The following is a 14100-nucleotide window of genomic DNA, read 5'->3' as shown; positions in this document are numbered from 1 at the left end:
TTGAAAATATTCATATATTTTGACCCCATGATTCTCTGTGTAGAAGCAATGTAAAATGAAAAAAACAAAACAAAACACAAAAAACAAGTTTAAGGCCGAAACTGGTTTTGCTCAGTGGATAAAGCGTCAGCCTGTGGACTGAAAGGTACCATATTCAATTCCAGTCAAGGGCATGTACCTTGGTTGCGGGCACATCCCCAGTTGGGGGTGTGCAGGAGGCAGCTGATTGATGTTTCTCTTTCATCGATGTTTCTGCTTTCTATGTCTCTCCCTTCCTTTCTGTAAAAAATCAATAAAATAAGTTTTTTTTTTAAAAAAAAAAAACAAGTTTAAATACACAGATATGCATTACAGTACTATTTAAAGAGCAAAAAGAAATCAATGTATGTAATTAGACTTTAAATACAATGAAATGTTCATCACACTTATACTAAGTATAGATTTTCTGTCTATTCAATAACATCAAACTGAGAGATATCTGGGAGATGTGCAGGTAAAGGAAAGAAGGCAGAGAAAGTGGGCAAGGCCCACAACATGATGTACCCATGGTATTGGGTACCTTCAGTGTACCAGGCTTTGTTCTTGATTCTGGGAAGTACAGCAATAAAACAGTCAGACCATAGTCTCTCCCTCAAGAAGCTTAAAGTTGAGTGGGGGAAGACAGGCAATAAAGATAATTTCAGGAAACTCAGCATTTCCTGAGATGTACTTGAGATGTCAATGCAAAATAAAAAAAGCTCTATGATCAAATAAGTTTGGGAACACTGTGTACTCAGATTCCCTCCGGGAGATTATGATGCCAACATTACAAGCTCTAACAAGTCCTGCTATAAGGAAATCCAGCATAACCAAGCTTGTCTGATCTTAGCACCTTTGTTTAAACCTAGTTGAAGCCCATTCTTGTAACCTGGTTACAGACCACTCTTGGGAAATGCTGTTTTGTCTTATGCAGTACCTCTAACTCTCAGGGGCGTTCATGCAACAGTAGCAATCACACAGGACCTCACAATTGTTTAAGCATACCTACTTCCTTGATCACCTGGGCAAGAAGGGACACTTAGGTAAAAAACAGAAAGATTGTGTGCAATAGGAATAGGCCCATCTTCTCTGTTATCAAAAACATCTCCCCATCCTGGCTGGTATGGCTCAGTGGTTGAGCACGCAACCCATAAATCAGGAGGTCATGGTTCAATTCCCCGTCAGAGCACATGCCTGGGTTGTGGGCTTGATCCCCATTGTGGGGCGTGCAGGAGGCAGCTGGTCAATGATTCTCTCATCATTGATGTTTCCGTTTCTCTCTCTCTCCCTGTCCCTTCTTCTCTGAAATCAATTAAAAATAAAAAGAATACAAGTAAAATAAAACATCTCACCAGTTGATAGCAGAGGCTCCTCTGTGCCTGGGAAGGATGGACGGGTGGTAAATGATGGAGCCGTGCTTTGGGCTGTCGATGACATCCATGGGGATGAACTGGGTGCAGAACGGAAGCACATTTAGCTCGGCACCCACGGATCTGTAGGCCTCGGCCACCTCCTTTATGGTCTTGCCCTTGACTCTCCATCTAGGGAACTTGAACACTGGGGTCCCATCTTTCTCTGCAGCCATAGCTGAGCATGAAAGAGAAGATTGTCTTCACTAAAAATAATTGTAGTTGTAATCTCATACTGCTGTAGAGTTACACATTGTAATTTTATAGCTTTGTGAAACATGTACAAATAAAACATGGCGGAAGAACAACTTAGATTCTGGCCAGGATTTGACCTGCTACAATTTTACTATGAACCATTCATTTTTCTAATGTGATTTTTATCTATATAGTTAACGCAAATGTGTAAACTCAAATGTTTGTGGCTAGATAACATTTTGAGATTTTAACTGAGGCCTTTTTTTTTTTATGGTTCAAAATTTGTACTTCCCTTACTGATCCTGCCATTTAAGGAACACTTGCTTGTTCTTTTTAAATATTTGAAGCCAGGTGCCAATACATCAGCACCCAGTCAAGGGCCTGGGGTGCTGCATGAAGCAACCAATCTGTGTTTCTCTCACTTCGATGCTTCCCTTTCTCTTCCACTCTCTCTAAAATATATATCAATGGAAAATCCTTGGGTGAAGATTAACAACAACAACAACAACAACAACAACAAAGAAACACACTGCAGGTTTGTTCTGAGGATGGCTAACTTCTTTATCCACCTTAATCACCAAGCAGCAGCCCTAGCCATAATTTGTTCTGAGGTAAATAAATGCCTTTTTATGATCCCACAATAGTATCTATGATTGGGTGTGGTCTTCCTTGTATTCCTTTTGGCATCTCTGCATCAAGTATTATTCTTTGAAAAGTCACAAGTGTAAACTCAGAAAAAATATAGGCCTGGAAATTCCTCTGATGATTACTATGGAGATACGTGGAGAAATTCAGTACAACAGAATTTCTTTGTATTGGGACCCACAGAGCAGGGAGAATTTTTGACTCTATGTCCACCATGTCAATAGACTTGGCCAGTCAAGGCTTTCAATAGGTCCTGTGGAAGCCTATTGAAGGTAGGCATGCAATCTGGGTCTTCCGGGCCTGTGACAAGTAAGTGAAGTATAGAAAAACAGCTGCGTGTCGCTGAAGGATGCCCAGGACCAAACCAGAGACGGTCGGACCTGCATCACCACCATTTGTCCACCAACCAGATCTGAACTATCATGGCTGACATGTACACATAAGGAAGTGTTTGACATTGAGATTGGGACTCAAAAGAACTGTTGGCCCAGAAAGGAACTCACTACAGACTGATTCATTTGCCTCTCAGCATAACCATTATGGCTTGTCTCAGTTTCGGTTCTTACAAGGTATTTCTTGAATCACATGATCTCACACATCTAGAGGAAATAATGAACAACATAAACTGATGAACAAAAACAGACCCAGAGAAAGAGAAGCAGCGATCAGACTCTCAAACCTCAGAGGGAAGGTAAGGGAAGGTGGGGGTAAGGGAGAGAGATCAACCAAAGGACTTTTGTGCATGCATATGAGCCTAACCAGTGGTCATGGACAACAGGGGGGTGGGGGCATATGTGGGGAGGGGTTTGGAATGGGAATGGGGGAATGAGGACAATTATGTGATACCTTAATCAATAATAAAAAAAATGCTAATGAGAGATGATGGCTCTGAGTGGGTCCCAGGCTGAACAGTTGAAAGTCTAGTTCAGAGTCCTTGATCCAGCTGTTCCAAGATACACTCACCCAGTGGGTCAGCCTTTCCATCCTTGTCTGGAACTGTGAACACGCCCACCACCCGGTGGCCCTCTTTGCAGAGGTGGCTGTAGACTTCTTGTCCAAAGAGGCTCTGACCTATAAGGGCCAATTTCAGCTGGTTTTTGAAATAAACCTGTGAAATAATTCAGTGATGACAGATGTGAGCATGGACGGAAGACATGTGGGTAATTTTTTTAATCATTTAAGATGACTTGAGGACAGCAAAAGGCTCAACAATCTACTAAATACATTTTTTACTGACATGCACTGAACCTAGACTACCTGAGATCCAAACCTAGTGTTACCCACCCCTAACTAGTTGTGTGGCCTTACGCAAGTAACTAACTTCTGTTTGCTTCTTTTTCCTCATCTGTAAAATGAGAATAATAATGTCACCAACATCATACCATTTTGAGGTACATCGACTTTAATATGCAGTAGGCTCAGGGCAGTGTCTGACACCAAGTGCTTTTAAGTAAAAGCTTTAATAATGTTTTAAAGCTTTTACTACTTATGTGCTTTTGAAACTGTTTTATGTGTATGTTTGTTTTTTCATAAGCCCAGAATTCCAAAATCCTTGGTAAGTGGATCCAATTCATTTGTGCTTAAAACCTGGATTGATCTAATGGAACATTCTTTAATAATAATAATAATAATAATAATAACAACAATAATATAGATAGATAGATAGATTTTAGAGAGGAAAGGAGAGGGAGAGAGAGAGAAACATCAATGAAGAGAGAGAATCATTGATTGCTGCTTCCTGCATGCCCCACACTGGGGATTGAGCCCGTAACCCAGGCATGTGCCCTGACTGGAATCCAACAGTGACCTCCTGGTTCATAGGTCGCCTTTTTAGGCATGAACTTAACAGTGTACAAGCTCACACCTTCCCTGTAATTGAGCTGATAATTAAGCAATTGAGGTTTTAAAAATCCTCTTCCAGGGCCAGCGGAAGTTTCTATCCCCAAAAAGCCTAGAGCTTCAACATCTAACAGATATTCACAAACAAACATTAGCTCTGCTACGGAACCCGTGTGACTATTTCATTTTCTCACATCAAAAAATCTGAATGTTCTGTAAACGTTGTGTCTTTAAATCCTATAATGAATGCTGTGGCTTGAAACAGAACTTACATTTGGCTATCTTACAAAAGGTGGCTATACCAATGCCAGATATTTTGAAGCATCTCAAATACTACTCTTAAAGCAAAGGAGCCAAGAACCTGAGCTGACTCAAATGTCAGCTGTCATCCACTATTTGGAGTTCAGATTCAGATTCAACACGCCTCCAGAGAGACAGTGTTTAAGGAAACCATGCCAGTTTCTTTGGAAAGACTGCATTCACCAAATCACTGTCTGAGCTCAGTGCTAAAGCTGAAGTTACAAAGGTGAGTTTCCAACACTGAGAAATGGTTCATATTTTAAATGTGTTTATAATGAGTTAGCATAATTCCAAAGAAAACCGGACTAGGATATTTTACCTTACTCTTATTTCTCCAAGTATAATCTGAAGACTGACGGACAGTGTAGGCAGAACCAGCTGGGCGAGTATGTTAAAAATGTGGATTCTGAGACCCCACCCCAGATGTACTGAGATTTCAGGCCCTGGAAGCTGCATTTTAAAAAATATATATTTTTATTGATTTTGAACAGAGAAGAAGGGATAGAGCTAGAGAGCTAGAAACATCAATGAGAGAGAGTCATCGATCAGCTGCCTCTTGTACACCCCCTACTGGGGGTATGCCCGCAACCAAGGTACATGCCCTTGACCGGAATCAAACCCTATAATGAATGCTGTGGCTTGAAACAGAATGCTGATGCCCAGAATGGAGGGCCAACCCGGGACCCTTCAGTCCCCAAGCCGAAGCTCTATCCATTGAGCCAAACCGGTCTCGGCGGAAGCTGCATTTTAACAAGCTCTCCAGTGACTCACAGGCACACAGTGTCCGAGGATCTCTGATTTATGGAGGGTGTGTGTCTGCCAGCTAGAAAAAAGATTTCGCCCTGGGGCATTTGGATCCAAAAAAAGGGGTGTAAATATTCACCAACAGTTTGACAGGCTCCTAAGATATGCCAGGTGTTTCATATATATCACTTCCTTTTGATTGCCCAGTGATTCTTGGAGATAAGCATTACTAAGCTATTTTTACAAGATAAAGAAATGAAAGCAGAGAAGTTAAGATGCAGTTCAGAGTCAAATAGCATACGAAGTGCTATATCAACATTGTCATTATAATTTCCTCGGCATTTAGTGCTCAGGATATAATACATCATCTAACAGGGTTTGAGGTTGGATGTGGAGGTTCTAAAAACGAACTGGACACCAAAGCGGGGGTCAGGAAATAAGGAAATAAGTTAAGGACGTGGTTACTAGAACTAAGAGTATAAAACCAGTACTTGGTTCCAGGAGGCGGAGAAGGGTCCAACCTCTCACTGATTCATAAGATCACCTCAGGTCCTGGAATCAGGCCATGAACCCACAGCCACCAGCCAAACTTGTTCCAGACACTGGCAGAGGAAGTAAAATAAATATGAGGGCTAACAACTAATCCCTACCATGAGGAGAAATTAAGGAGCAGTGAGCCAGGTAGCAGAGTGGACAATAGTAACTGACAAAGGGTTTTATTACTATGATAGGAGCCTGGTGCATGAATTTGTGCACAGGTGGAGTCCCTCAGCCTGGCCAGTGATAGAAGCCTATTGGGGGAGCTAGTTGGCCAGGGGGAGGGGCTGTGGGAGGTTGGTTGGTTGGGTTGGAAGAGTGGGGGAGGACCCAGGAAGGTTGGCCAGCTGGCTGGGGGGAAGGGGCTGCTGCCAACAGGGAGGGTGTGGGGTATGGGAGATTGGCTGGTGGGAAGGGAAGTTAGGAGGGACTGCAGGAGGTTGGTTGGCTGCCCCTGCCTTCTCCCCTACCCCCCTCAATCAGGGCCAATAGGGAAGGCCGGCTGGCCGGGGAGAGGGGGGCACAAGGAGCTGCAGGAGTGCACTGACTTAAGCTCCTGGATTAAGCACCTGCCCCCTGGTGGTCAGTGTGCATCATAGCAACTGGTTGACTAGTCATTCAGGTGATTCTGGCCATTCGGTTGGAACAGTTGCTTAGGCTTCTATATATATAGGTAGTTGCACTAGTTAAAAAAGATCCAGTCATTTCACTAAACTGAAATCAATAAATATGTCTAAGTCCATTTCTTTCTTTCTTTCTCTCTCTTTTTTCTTCTTCTTAATCCTCACCTGAAGATATTTTTCCATTGATTTTTTAGGGAGAGTGGGAGAGAGAGGGCAAGACAGAGAGAAATACTGATGTGAGAGAAACACATTGCTTGTTTGCCTCCTGCATGAGCCCAGACCAGGGCCCGAGCAGGGAAGGAACCTGCAACCAAGGTACATGCACTTGACCGGAGTCAAACCTGAGACCCTTTGGTCCATAGGCTGATGCTCTATCTACTGAGCAAAACTGGCTAGGGCTCTAAATTCATTTCTTTAAAACAGAGAATGCACCGAGGATGGTTTGGCTCAGTGGATAGAGCATCGGCCTGCAGACTGAAAGGTCCCGGGTTTGATTCCAGTCAAGGGCATGTACCTTGGTTGCATGCACATCCCCAGGAGGGGGTGTGCAGGAGGCAGCTGATCGATGTTTCTCTCTCATCGATGTTTCTCTCTATCCCTCTCTTTTCCTCTCTGTAAAAAAATCAATAAAATATAGTTTAAAAATTAATTTAAAAAAAAACCACAAAGAATGGAAAAGTATTCCAACAGGAAATGTTATAAAGTAATTTTCCCCTTGGATTTTGCCACATCTGAAAGATTCTCTCCTCCATTTTGCTTTAAAAAGTTGTGTTTTTTCTTCTTTTTTTCTAAATGATAGTGTAATTTACATACAGAATATGCCATTTTGAGCATATACTAGTAGTTCTGTTGGTTTAGACAAACATACGGCCATGTAACCACAATCAAGAGTCCTTTATGTCCCTTTGTAGTCAATCCTTCCCCCATCTCCAGCCCCCAACAATCATTGACCTTTTGCCTATCACTAAGTGTTACTCATTTCAAATGTTAACTAAATGGAATTATATAATAGGAAGCCCATAGGGTCTGCCTTCTTACACTGAGCATACATATTTGAGTTTCATCCATGTTGTATGTATCAGTAGTCCATTCCCCTTTCACCTTTTTTTTCTGGGTAGGATTCCATTGTTTGGATGAATATATCACAGTTTGTTTATCTGTCACCAACTGAAGGACATTTAAGTTATTTCCCATTTTTAGTGACTACAAACAAGGACTCTATAACCATTCATAAAGTCATTAGTGTTTATAAAAGTTTTCATGGGTAAATACCAAGGAGTGCAATTGCTGAGCCATAAAAATGTCTAACTTGATTAAAAAACTGCCAGTTTTCCAAAAATGGCTGTACCATTTTACACTCCCACCACCTGCCCTTGATTCTGAACAATTCTCACTTTCTATGGAGCAAGAAACACTGAATTCTTCACTTATCCCATGTCTTCCTTTTGGCCCATTGAAGAAACTGCCTTCTCGCCCTAACTAATTTGGCTCAGTGGATAGAGCCTGTGGACTCAAGGGTCCCAGGTTCAATTCCAGTCAAGGGCAAGTGCCTTGGTTGTGGGTGTGCAGGAGGCAGCTGATAAATGTTTCTCTCTCATTGGTGTTTCTAACTGTCTATCCCTCTCCCTTCCTCTCTATAAAAAAATCAATAAAAAAACAAAACAAAAAACCCTCCACAAAACTGCCTTCTCCCCAGCCACATGTCACTGTTCTACCATGTGTATTCCTGGGTAGAGTCAGACTCAGGCCCCTGACCCCTCACCGAGCCTGGTGCTTCCCCACACACATGATTTTGTTTTTATTTGCCACCTGGGATGTTCAGATTTTACTAGTCAAATCTTATGAAAACCCTATCTACACTAATAAAAGAGAAACATGCAAATTACCATCACTCCACTACACCCAACAGCCAATTAGAGTGAGTATGCAAATTACCCTGAAAAGATGGCGGCATCCCTCCCCCCTCCCCCCCCCCAGCCACTCTGGGCCTGTGGGAGTTGGAGAAACTGGGCCCCAGCACCTGAGGCTGACTGCAGCCTGAGAGATGAAGAAGTTGCCTGCCCCATGATCCCAGGCCGCAGCCAGCCAGAGAATCGCCTACACTGCATCCCAGGGAAGACGGAGAAGCCGCCCACCCCACAGCCCCAGGCATCAGCACCTGCAGCTGGCTGTGGCCTAGGAGATGGAGAAGCCGTTCACCCCGCACCTGCCCACTATCCCCTGAGGCTGCAGCCTGCCTGGGCACCTTTGGCTGACCAGAGGATGGGAAGCCCAGATGCTGGATGCCTGTGGTCGGCTGGAGGAGGAAATCCTGGGTTCCAGATGCAGGGCCAAGGGAGAGGTGGTTAGAGGCAATCAAGCCAGTAGGGGAGCAATTAGGGGCAAACAGGCTTGCAGGCAGAAGCAGTTTAGGGGCAATCAGGCAGGAAGGCGAGGGGTTAGGAGCCAGCAGTTCTGGATTGTGAGAGGGATGTCCAACTGCCGATTATCCCTTGCAGGGGTCTTCAAACTATGGCCCGAGGGCCACATGCAGCCCGCAGAGGAGTCTGATCCGGCCCGCCAGGTTTTTTGGGCAGTGAGCGCAGCCGAGGTGTTACAGTAGGAATTAGTAGTTCATATAGTCCGGCCCTCCAGCTCTCTGAGGGACCGTGATCTGGCCCCCACTTTAAAAAGTTTGAGGACGCCTGCACTTAAAGGGTTCCAGATTGGAGAGGGTGCAGGTGCAGGTTGGGCTGAGGGACCCCCACCCCACACACAAATTTCGTGCACCAGGCCACTAGTTATTGTAATAATATTTTCGTTCTTCAAGGCTTTTTTTTTTTTTTTTTTGCTCTCCAAAAAATATAATTCAATGAAAGGTGTTGACAGAGGAGGCCAATAAAACCGGCTGGTGGCACAGGGCCCTTGCTCTCTTAACATCCAACCTGGATCCCCCATGTGCCACGTGGCCAGAGAAAGTTAAGGATGAATCCAGTGCCCTGCTGTAGAGAACAAGCAAAAGCTCTGTCAGAGCACATTCTCTTTCTGTATTTTTAAAAAGATGAATGTTTCCAAAAGTAACTAGAGCTGCCTGCCTGGGGTAGAGCGAATGCTCATTATTTGGTGTTGCCTGGAGGAAAACGCTTTTCCACTTGAGCCACTTTGGATCAGTTCTTGGTGCTACTGGAGTCGTCCCCCCAGCTCCCAACTGTTTCCATTTGAATCTGCACACACGCAATTATGGCTTTGGCAAAGGAGATGAATCGAAAGCAAATTCTTGTAAACACAGCGAACACGCCCTTCCTAATAAGAGATACTGTAAGTGGGATGGATGGTTTTTTCCCTCCTCTCTTCTCTAAACAGCTTGTAGTCTACTTAGATACAAGGTGGCATCTCTCTGGAACTCCCGCTTCCCCCCACCCCCCCTCAAAAAAAAAAAAAAAAAAAAAAAGGGCTGAAGGCAGTGAGTGCCCCATGCAACGTGTCAGCTCTGCTTCCATTTCTGGAGGTGCTGATGCAATTCCAAGGCCCAAGGCTGGGCCAGCGCTTGCTTCTTGCTACAACGTACGAGTGTCCCAGGGTGGCTGCTTCTGCAGCGCTTAGTAATCCTAGAAATCTTGCAGCTGGGGAATGCAGAGCTGGCAGCCATCAGCAGTGAGTGCCACGAGCAGCGAGTGCCACTCTCTGAATGGGCCCTGCGAGCCCATTGGCAGCTCTCACGCCTCCCAGGCCGCCGGGGGAGGACCTGGCTGACCTGACAGTGCTCTCCTCCCGCAGATGGTCTCCGTCCAGTTCCTTACCAGGGACCTCGTGATTGAAAGGGGTTAAAAGAAAGGAAGCCCCAGACTCTGCCCCTTGCCAAGTAACTGTTCCCAGCCGTCAATCCCAGCCAGACCTTAGAAGTTCCAAAGCCCTTCTTCATAGAAGACAATGGCATGCTTGCCAAGCCCCATATGGGGGACCCTTCCTTCCTCCCACCTCCCACTCTCTTCTGTATTCTCCCAGTTAAAAAAAAAACACATGATCTTGGCTTCTAGTTATCGAAACATCGCTGCCCACCCCCAGCCCCGCCGCCCGGCGCGCCAGCCCGGAGTCTGGCGACCAGTCCGGAGTGGGAGCAGGGGGGCTGGCCCGGGCGGGACTCACCCGGCCGGTGGAGAAGCGCCGGAGCGCCTGGCTGCCCCGCCGCAGCATTCTGGTCCCTGGCGCTGGCAGGGCGGCTCCGCGGGAGGCGGGCGGGTGGCTCAGCGGGCGCGGCCTGCAGCTTCTAAGCCCCCGGCGGCAGCGCTGGCTGCTGGTTGGCAAGGTTAAGCCCCTGGACCGCCCCGGCTCCGGCCCCGCCCTCCCAGCTGCCACAGCCCCGCCCCCTCCAGCTGGCAGGGCTCGGTGGCCAATCCCGTGAGAGTGGGCGGGGCCTGCGCTGGCCGCTAGCTCGGTTCAGTGGTGTTCCAGGTACTCACTGGCTGTGAAGCCCTCTACCAATGAACTCAGACCCTCTGAGGTATACAGGGATCCAGCTCCATGTTCAATGGGGCACTCCCAAGTCACATCCATACACAAGCCTGAGGAGGCAACAGGCATGCCAGTGTGCATCGGGTTACGGAATTGAAGGCATGGGAGCACCTTTGCTATGTAAGGATCCTGATACCTATCTCACAGTCGAATAGGAAAATTTAATTAAAGTCTGTGTATAAAGTGCATGGCTAAAGACCTGGCACAGAGCTAGTCTCCAATAGATGATTGTCAGTTAAAAGGTAGGTAGGTAGATAGATTCCTTTGCTATTCAGACATGCTTAGCTGATGCCTGCAAAGCCACCTGCAATCCCGTATTGCTCTTATTTCTTACTGCTCTTTTGCACATGTAACCCTGCCTAACCATAGCCCTTGCCAATTCCTCCTTGGATAATGCTTCCTAGAAGAGCTTGTCACCTGCTTTTGTCACTTGTCTCCAACTCTGCATCACCAAATTCCTTCTCTTCTTAAAGGGATAGCTCAAATACAGCCTCCTGGAGGCATTTTCTTCCTGATTCTTTTCTCCCTAACATCCTTATTCCCCAAAGTAATCCTTTACTCCTCTGCACTGGGAAGGATTTTTGCACCTTTGCATCTCTTATGACATCTCAATTGGTTCCTGGTATTTATGTACGTGTTATCTTTTCTACTGGCAGCTCCTTGAAAACTGGGCCCTGTTCTGATTTATAAGGACTTACAGTATCTATCATTAAGAAGAGCTTTAAAAGTAGCTGTTGAAAGAGAGAATAAATGAGTGAGTGTATTTAGGAAGGTAAGAGGGAAAGAAAAAGAACCCTCCTTAAAGCTTGGAGAATTGCAGCAAACATCCAGGGTTTTGCTTTGGGAACTGTCCCCTGCCAATTCAACCCATTTCCCCGGCAGTGTTTTGTGATTTCTTGCCTTTTTAAACTTCTAAATACTGATATTCATTTTATTTGTTCTGATCTGTATAAACTTGGAGGAGTGGGCAAGGAGTGTGGATTTTTCTCGAATGGGTGTTCCATAGTTCTATACACCAACTTTAGAAAATGAGTTTACATTCACCTAGATATAATGAAATATGATGACTAAGATTTTCTTCTGTAAGAATCAAAAGTACAGTTCTCTTGATAATCAGAGGTTAGACCAGATGCAATTAGAGAGTTTCACAAACAAAAAAGCACTGCCAATCTAGATTTATATAACCAGAAAAAAATGAAGACGAAATAAAGTCATTTTAGAAACAAAAGCTTGAGAGAATTTGCCATCAGCAGACACACTATAAAAGAAATATTAGAGAGCATCCTTTAAGCAGGAGGAAAATTACCCATATGGAAGCCTGGAAATGCAGGAAGGAATGGGAAAAAAAAAAAGGCAAATATGCGAGTGAATTTAAGTGAGCATTAGCCATATGAAAAACAACAACAATAATAAAATCTTATGAAAACATACAAACAACAATAAAAATTGTTGGGTAAGTTTGGGGACCTAGGAGGAATGAGTGGTCATTAGGCAGAAAGGAAATAATCCTAGATAGAAGTTCAGAGATAAAGACATGAAGAGCAATAGAAAGGGTAAATATGAGGACAATTCAAGTTAATATTGTCTAAAATAATTCTAACATGTTTTATAGAGTTCAAAAATACATATAATTAAAACATATGACAACAATAGTATCTGAGTGTTAGGGAGGGAAGGCGGACTTAAAGTGTCCTAAAGCTATAGCAATGTCTTAAAAATAATAAACATACTAATTTATGTTAGACTTTAATAAGTTAAGGATCCATATTATAATTTCTAATATAACCTCTAAAAGAATAGTAATACTATGTATAGCTACCAAATTAATAGAATATAAAACTATCAAGAAAACAATGATTTTTTTTAAAAAAAACAAATCAATCCAAAAGCAGGCAAGAAAGCTGAGAAAAAAGGAACATGGAATAGGTGGGGGGGGGGGGGGAGAAAAACACATAGAAGGAAATTAGTAGGATGTTAGATTTATGCTTAAATATACCAGAAATTGCAGTAAATGAAGAACTCCTGTAAAACCAGCCCACTACTTCAGATCTCCCATCCCTCGGGACCCAGGGGTGGAGCCCAGGACCTAGAGTTAGCCAACTGGTGCACATCTCCCATCCTCTCAATTACAATGATTGATTCTACGGTGTGCACAACGTCCCAGTGAGGCTAATCAAGGCCAGCAAGACGTAATTCTGGGACTTCTGTTTGAACTATCAGTTAAGTGTGCTTCTTTTCTCTCTCATGCTAGATTTGGTGTGCAGATGAGCCTGAAGCTGCCAAGGCCTACCATACAGAACCTAAAGAATGTAGCAAAAATTGTGAAGACAGAAAAGAAAGAGTAAAATCTAAGACCTGACATCATTTGTATTCTGAAGCTTGATGGGTATGAAGGCCAATTTCGCCACTAGATTAAAAAATGACATACAGTAACCAGCGCAAATGTTTCTCAAGGACTCCTGACTTCTATATCAGCAGACTCTCTGAATGTACAATAGTTTAGTGGTCAGTCAGGGGTTTGGCAGAGTTTATAGTCGAAATTTAGATCTCAGTCTGGGGCACATGCTTCGGTTGCGGGCTCAATCCCCAGTAGGGGGCGTGCAGGAGAGAGCCGATTAATGATTCTCATTATTGGTCTCTCTCCCTCCCTCCCTTCCTCCCTCTTTCTCCTCCTTCCTCTCTGAAAACAAAACAGCACACCCGTTGAACAGCGCTTTTCTCCATCTTCCATCCTCAGCCTTTTTGAGAAGAGGGTGTGGAGAGCGGGCGAATGCAATGTGGGCAGAATAGTAAAATTCCTCGTTCTGGTGTTGGTCAAGTCACTCCTCTTGCACAGCAGTTTTTTCTCAAGAGCAATCGCACCGCATGTGCAGGAAGAAAGCAGGAAGCTCTTTGATGGTGGCAACAGGGAGAGGGTTGGAAATACTGGTTTCTTGGAAGAAGTGCCTGCACCGCGACTTCCCAGAGGACCAAGCCTTCCTGGGAAGCCCCCGCATACCCATCCATTCTGCCCTTCCTACGGTAGACTGAGGGACAACTCCCCAGGTATTAAAAAGGCCAGGACGCAGCAGGGCGAATCTGAGGGCACCGGTGTGGCATGAGACGAGAAGTAAACAGTGGCGAGACCCATGTAAGCACAGCATCCATCCTCCGAAGACCACCGCCGCCAGGGCAAGCTGCCCCGGCCACGGCGGAGGACTCGCTTTCCCAGCGGCCACCGCGGAGGACTCGCTTTCCCAGCGGCCCCCGCGGCCGCAGGGGCCTCAGCCTCCCGGCTCTCGCAGGCAGGGGGCGGGACT

The 14100-nt window shown here is 44.9% G+C and overlaps 1 protein-coding gene across 3 annotated transcripts in view; it reads right to left on the bottom strand.

Annotated features, from left to right (window-relative positions):
• Nucleotides 1-10614, bottom strand: part of ALDH1L2 (aldehyde dehydrogenase 1 family member L2) — a 47509-nt gene extending 36895 nt beyond the window's left edge. For 2 of the 3 annotated variants that reach the window (XM_036458535.2, XM_036458536.2), the window contains exons 1-3: nt 10436-10614; nt 3231-3375; nt 1371-1605 (exon numbers count right to left, since the gene is read on the bottom strand). In XM_036458535.2, coding sequence (XP_036314428.1) covers nt 1371-1605; nt 3231-3375; nt 10436-10483 — 428 coding nt within the window. In that variant the 5' untranslated portion in view covers nt 10484-10614. The remainder of the gene's footprint in view (nt 1-1370; nt 1606-3230; nt 3376-10435) is intronic. The other variant, XM_036458534.2, reaches the window with a different exon arrangement.
• Between the last annotated feature and the right edge of the window lie 3486 nt (nt 10615-14100).

The sequence above is a fragment of the Pipistrellus kuhlii genome, unplaced genomic scaffold (genome assembly GCF_014108245.1).
Source record: "Pipistrellus kuhlii isolate mPipKuh1 unplaced genomic scaffold, mPipKuh1.p scaffold_m20_p_3, whole genome shotgun sequence".
Taxonomy (NCBI): Eukaryota; Metazoa; Chordata; class Mammalia; order Chiroptera; family Vespertilionidae; genus Pipistrellus; species Pipistrellus kuhlii.
This window is presented reverse-complemented; position numbering and strand designations above follow the sequence as displayed.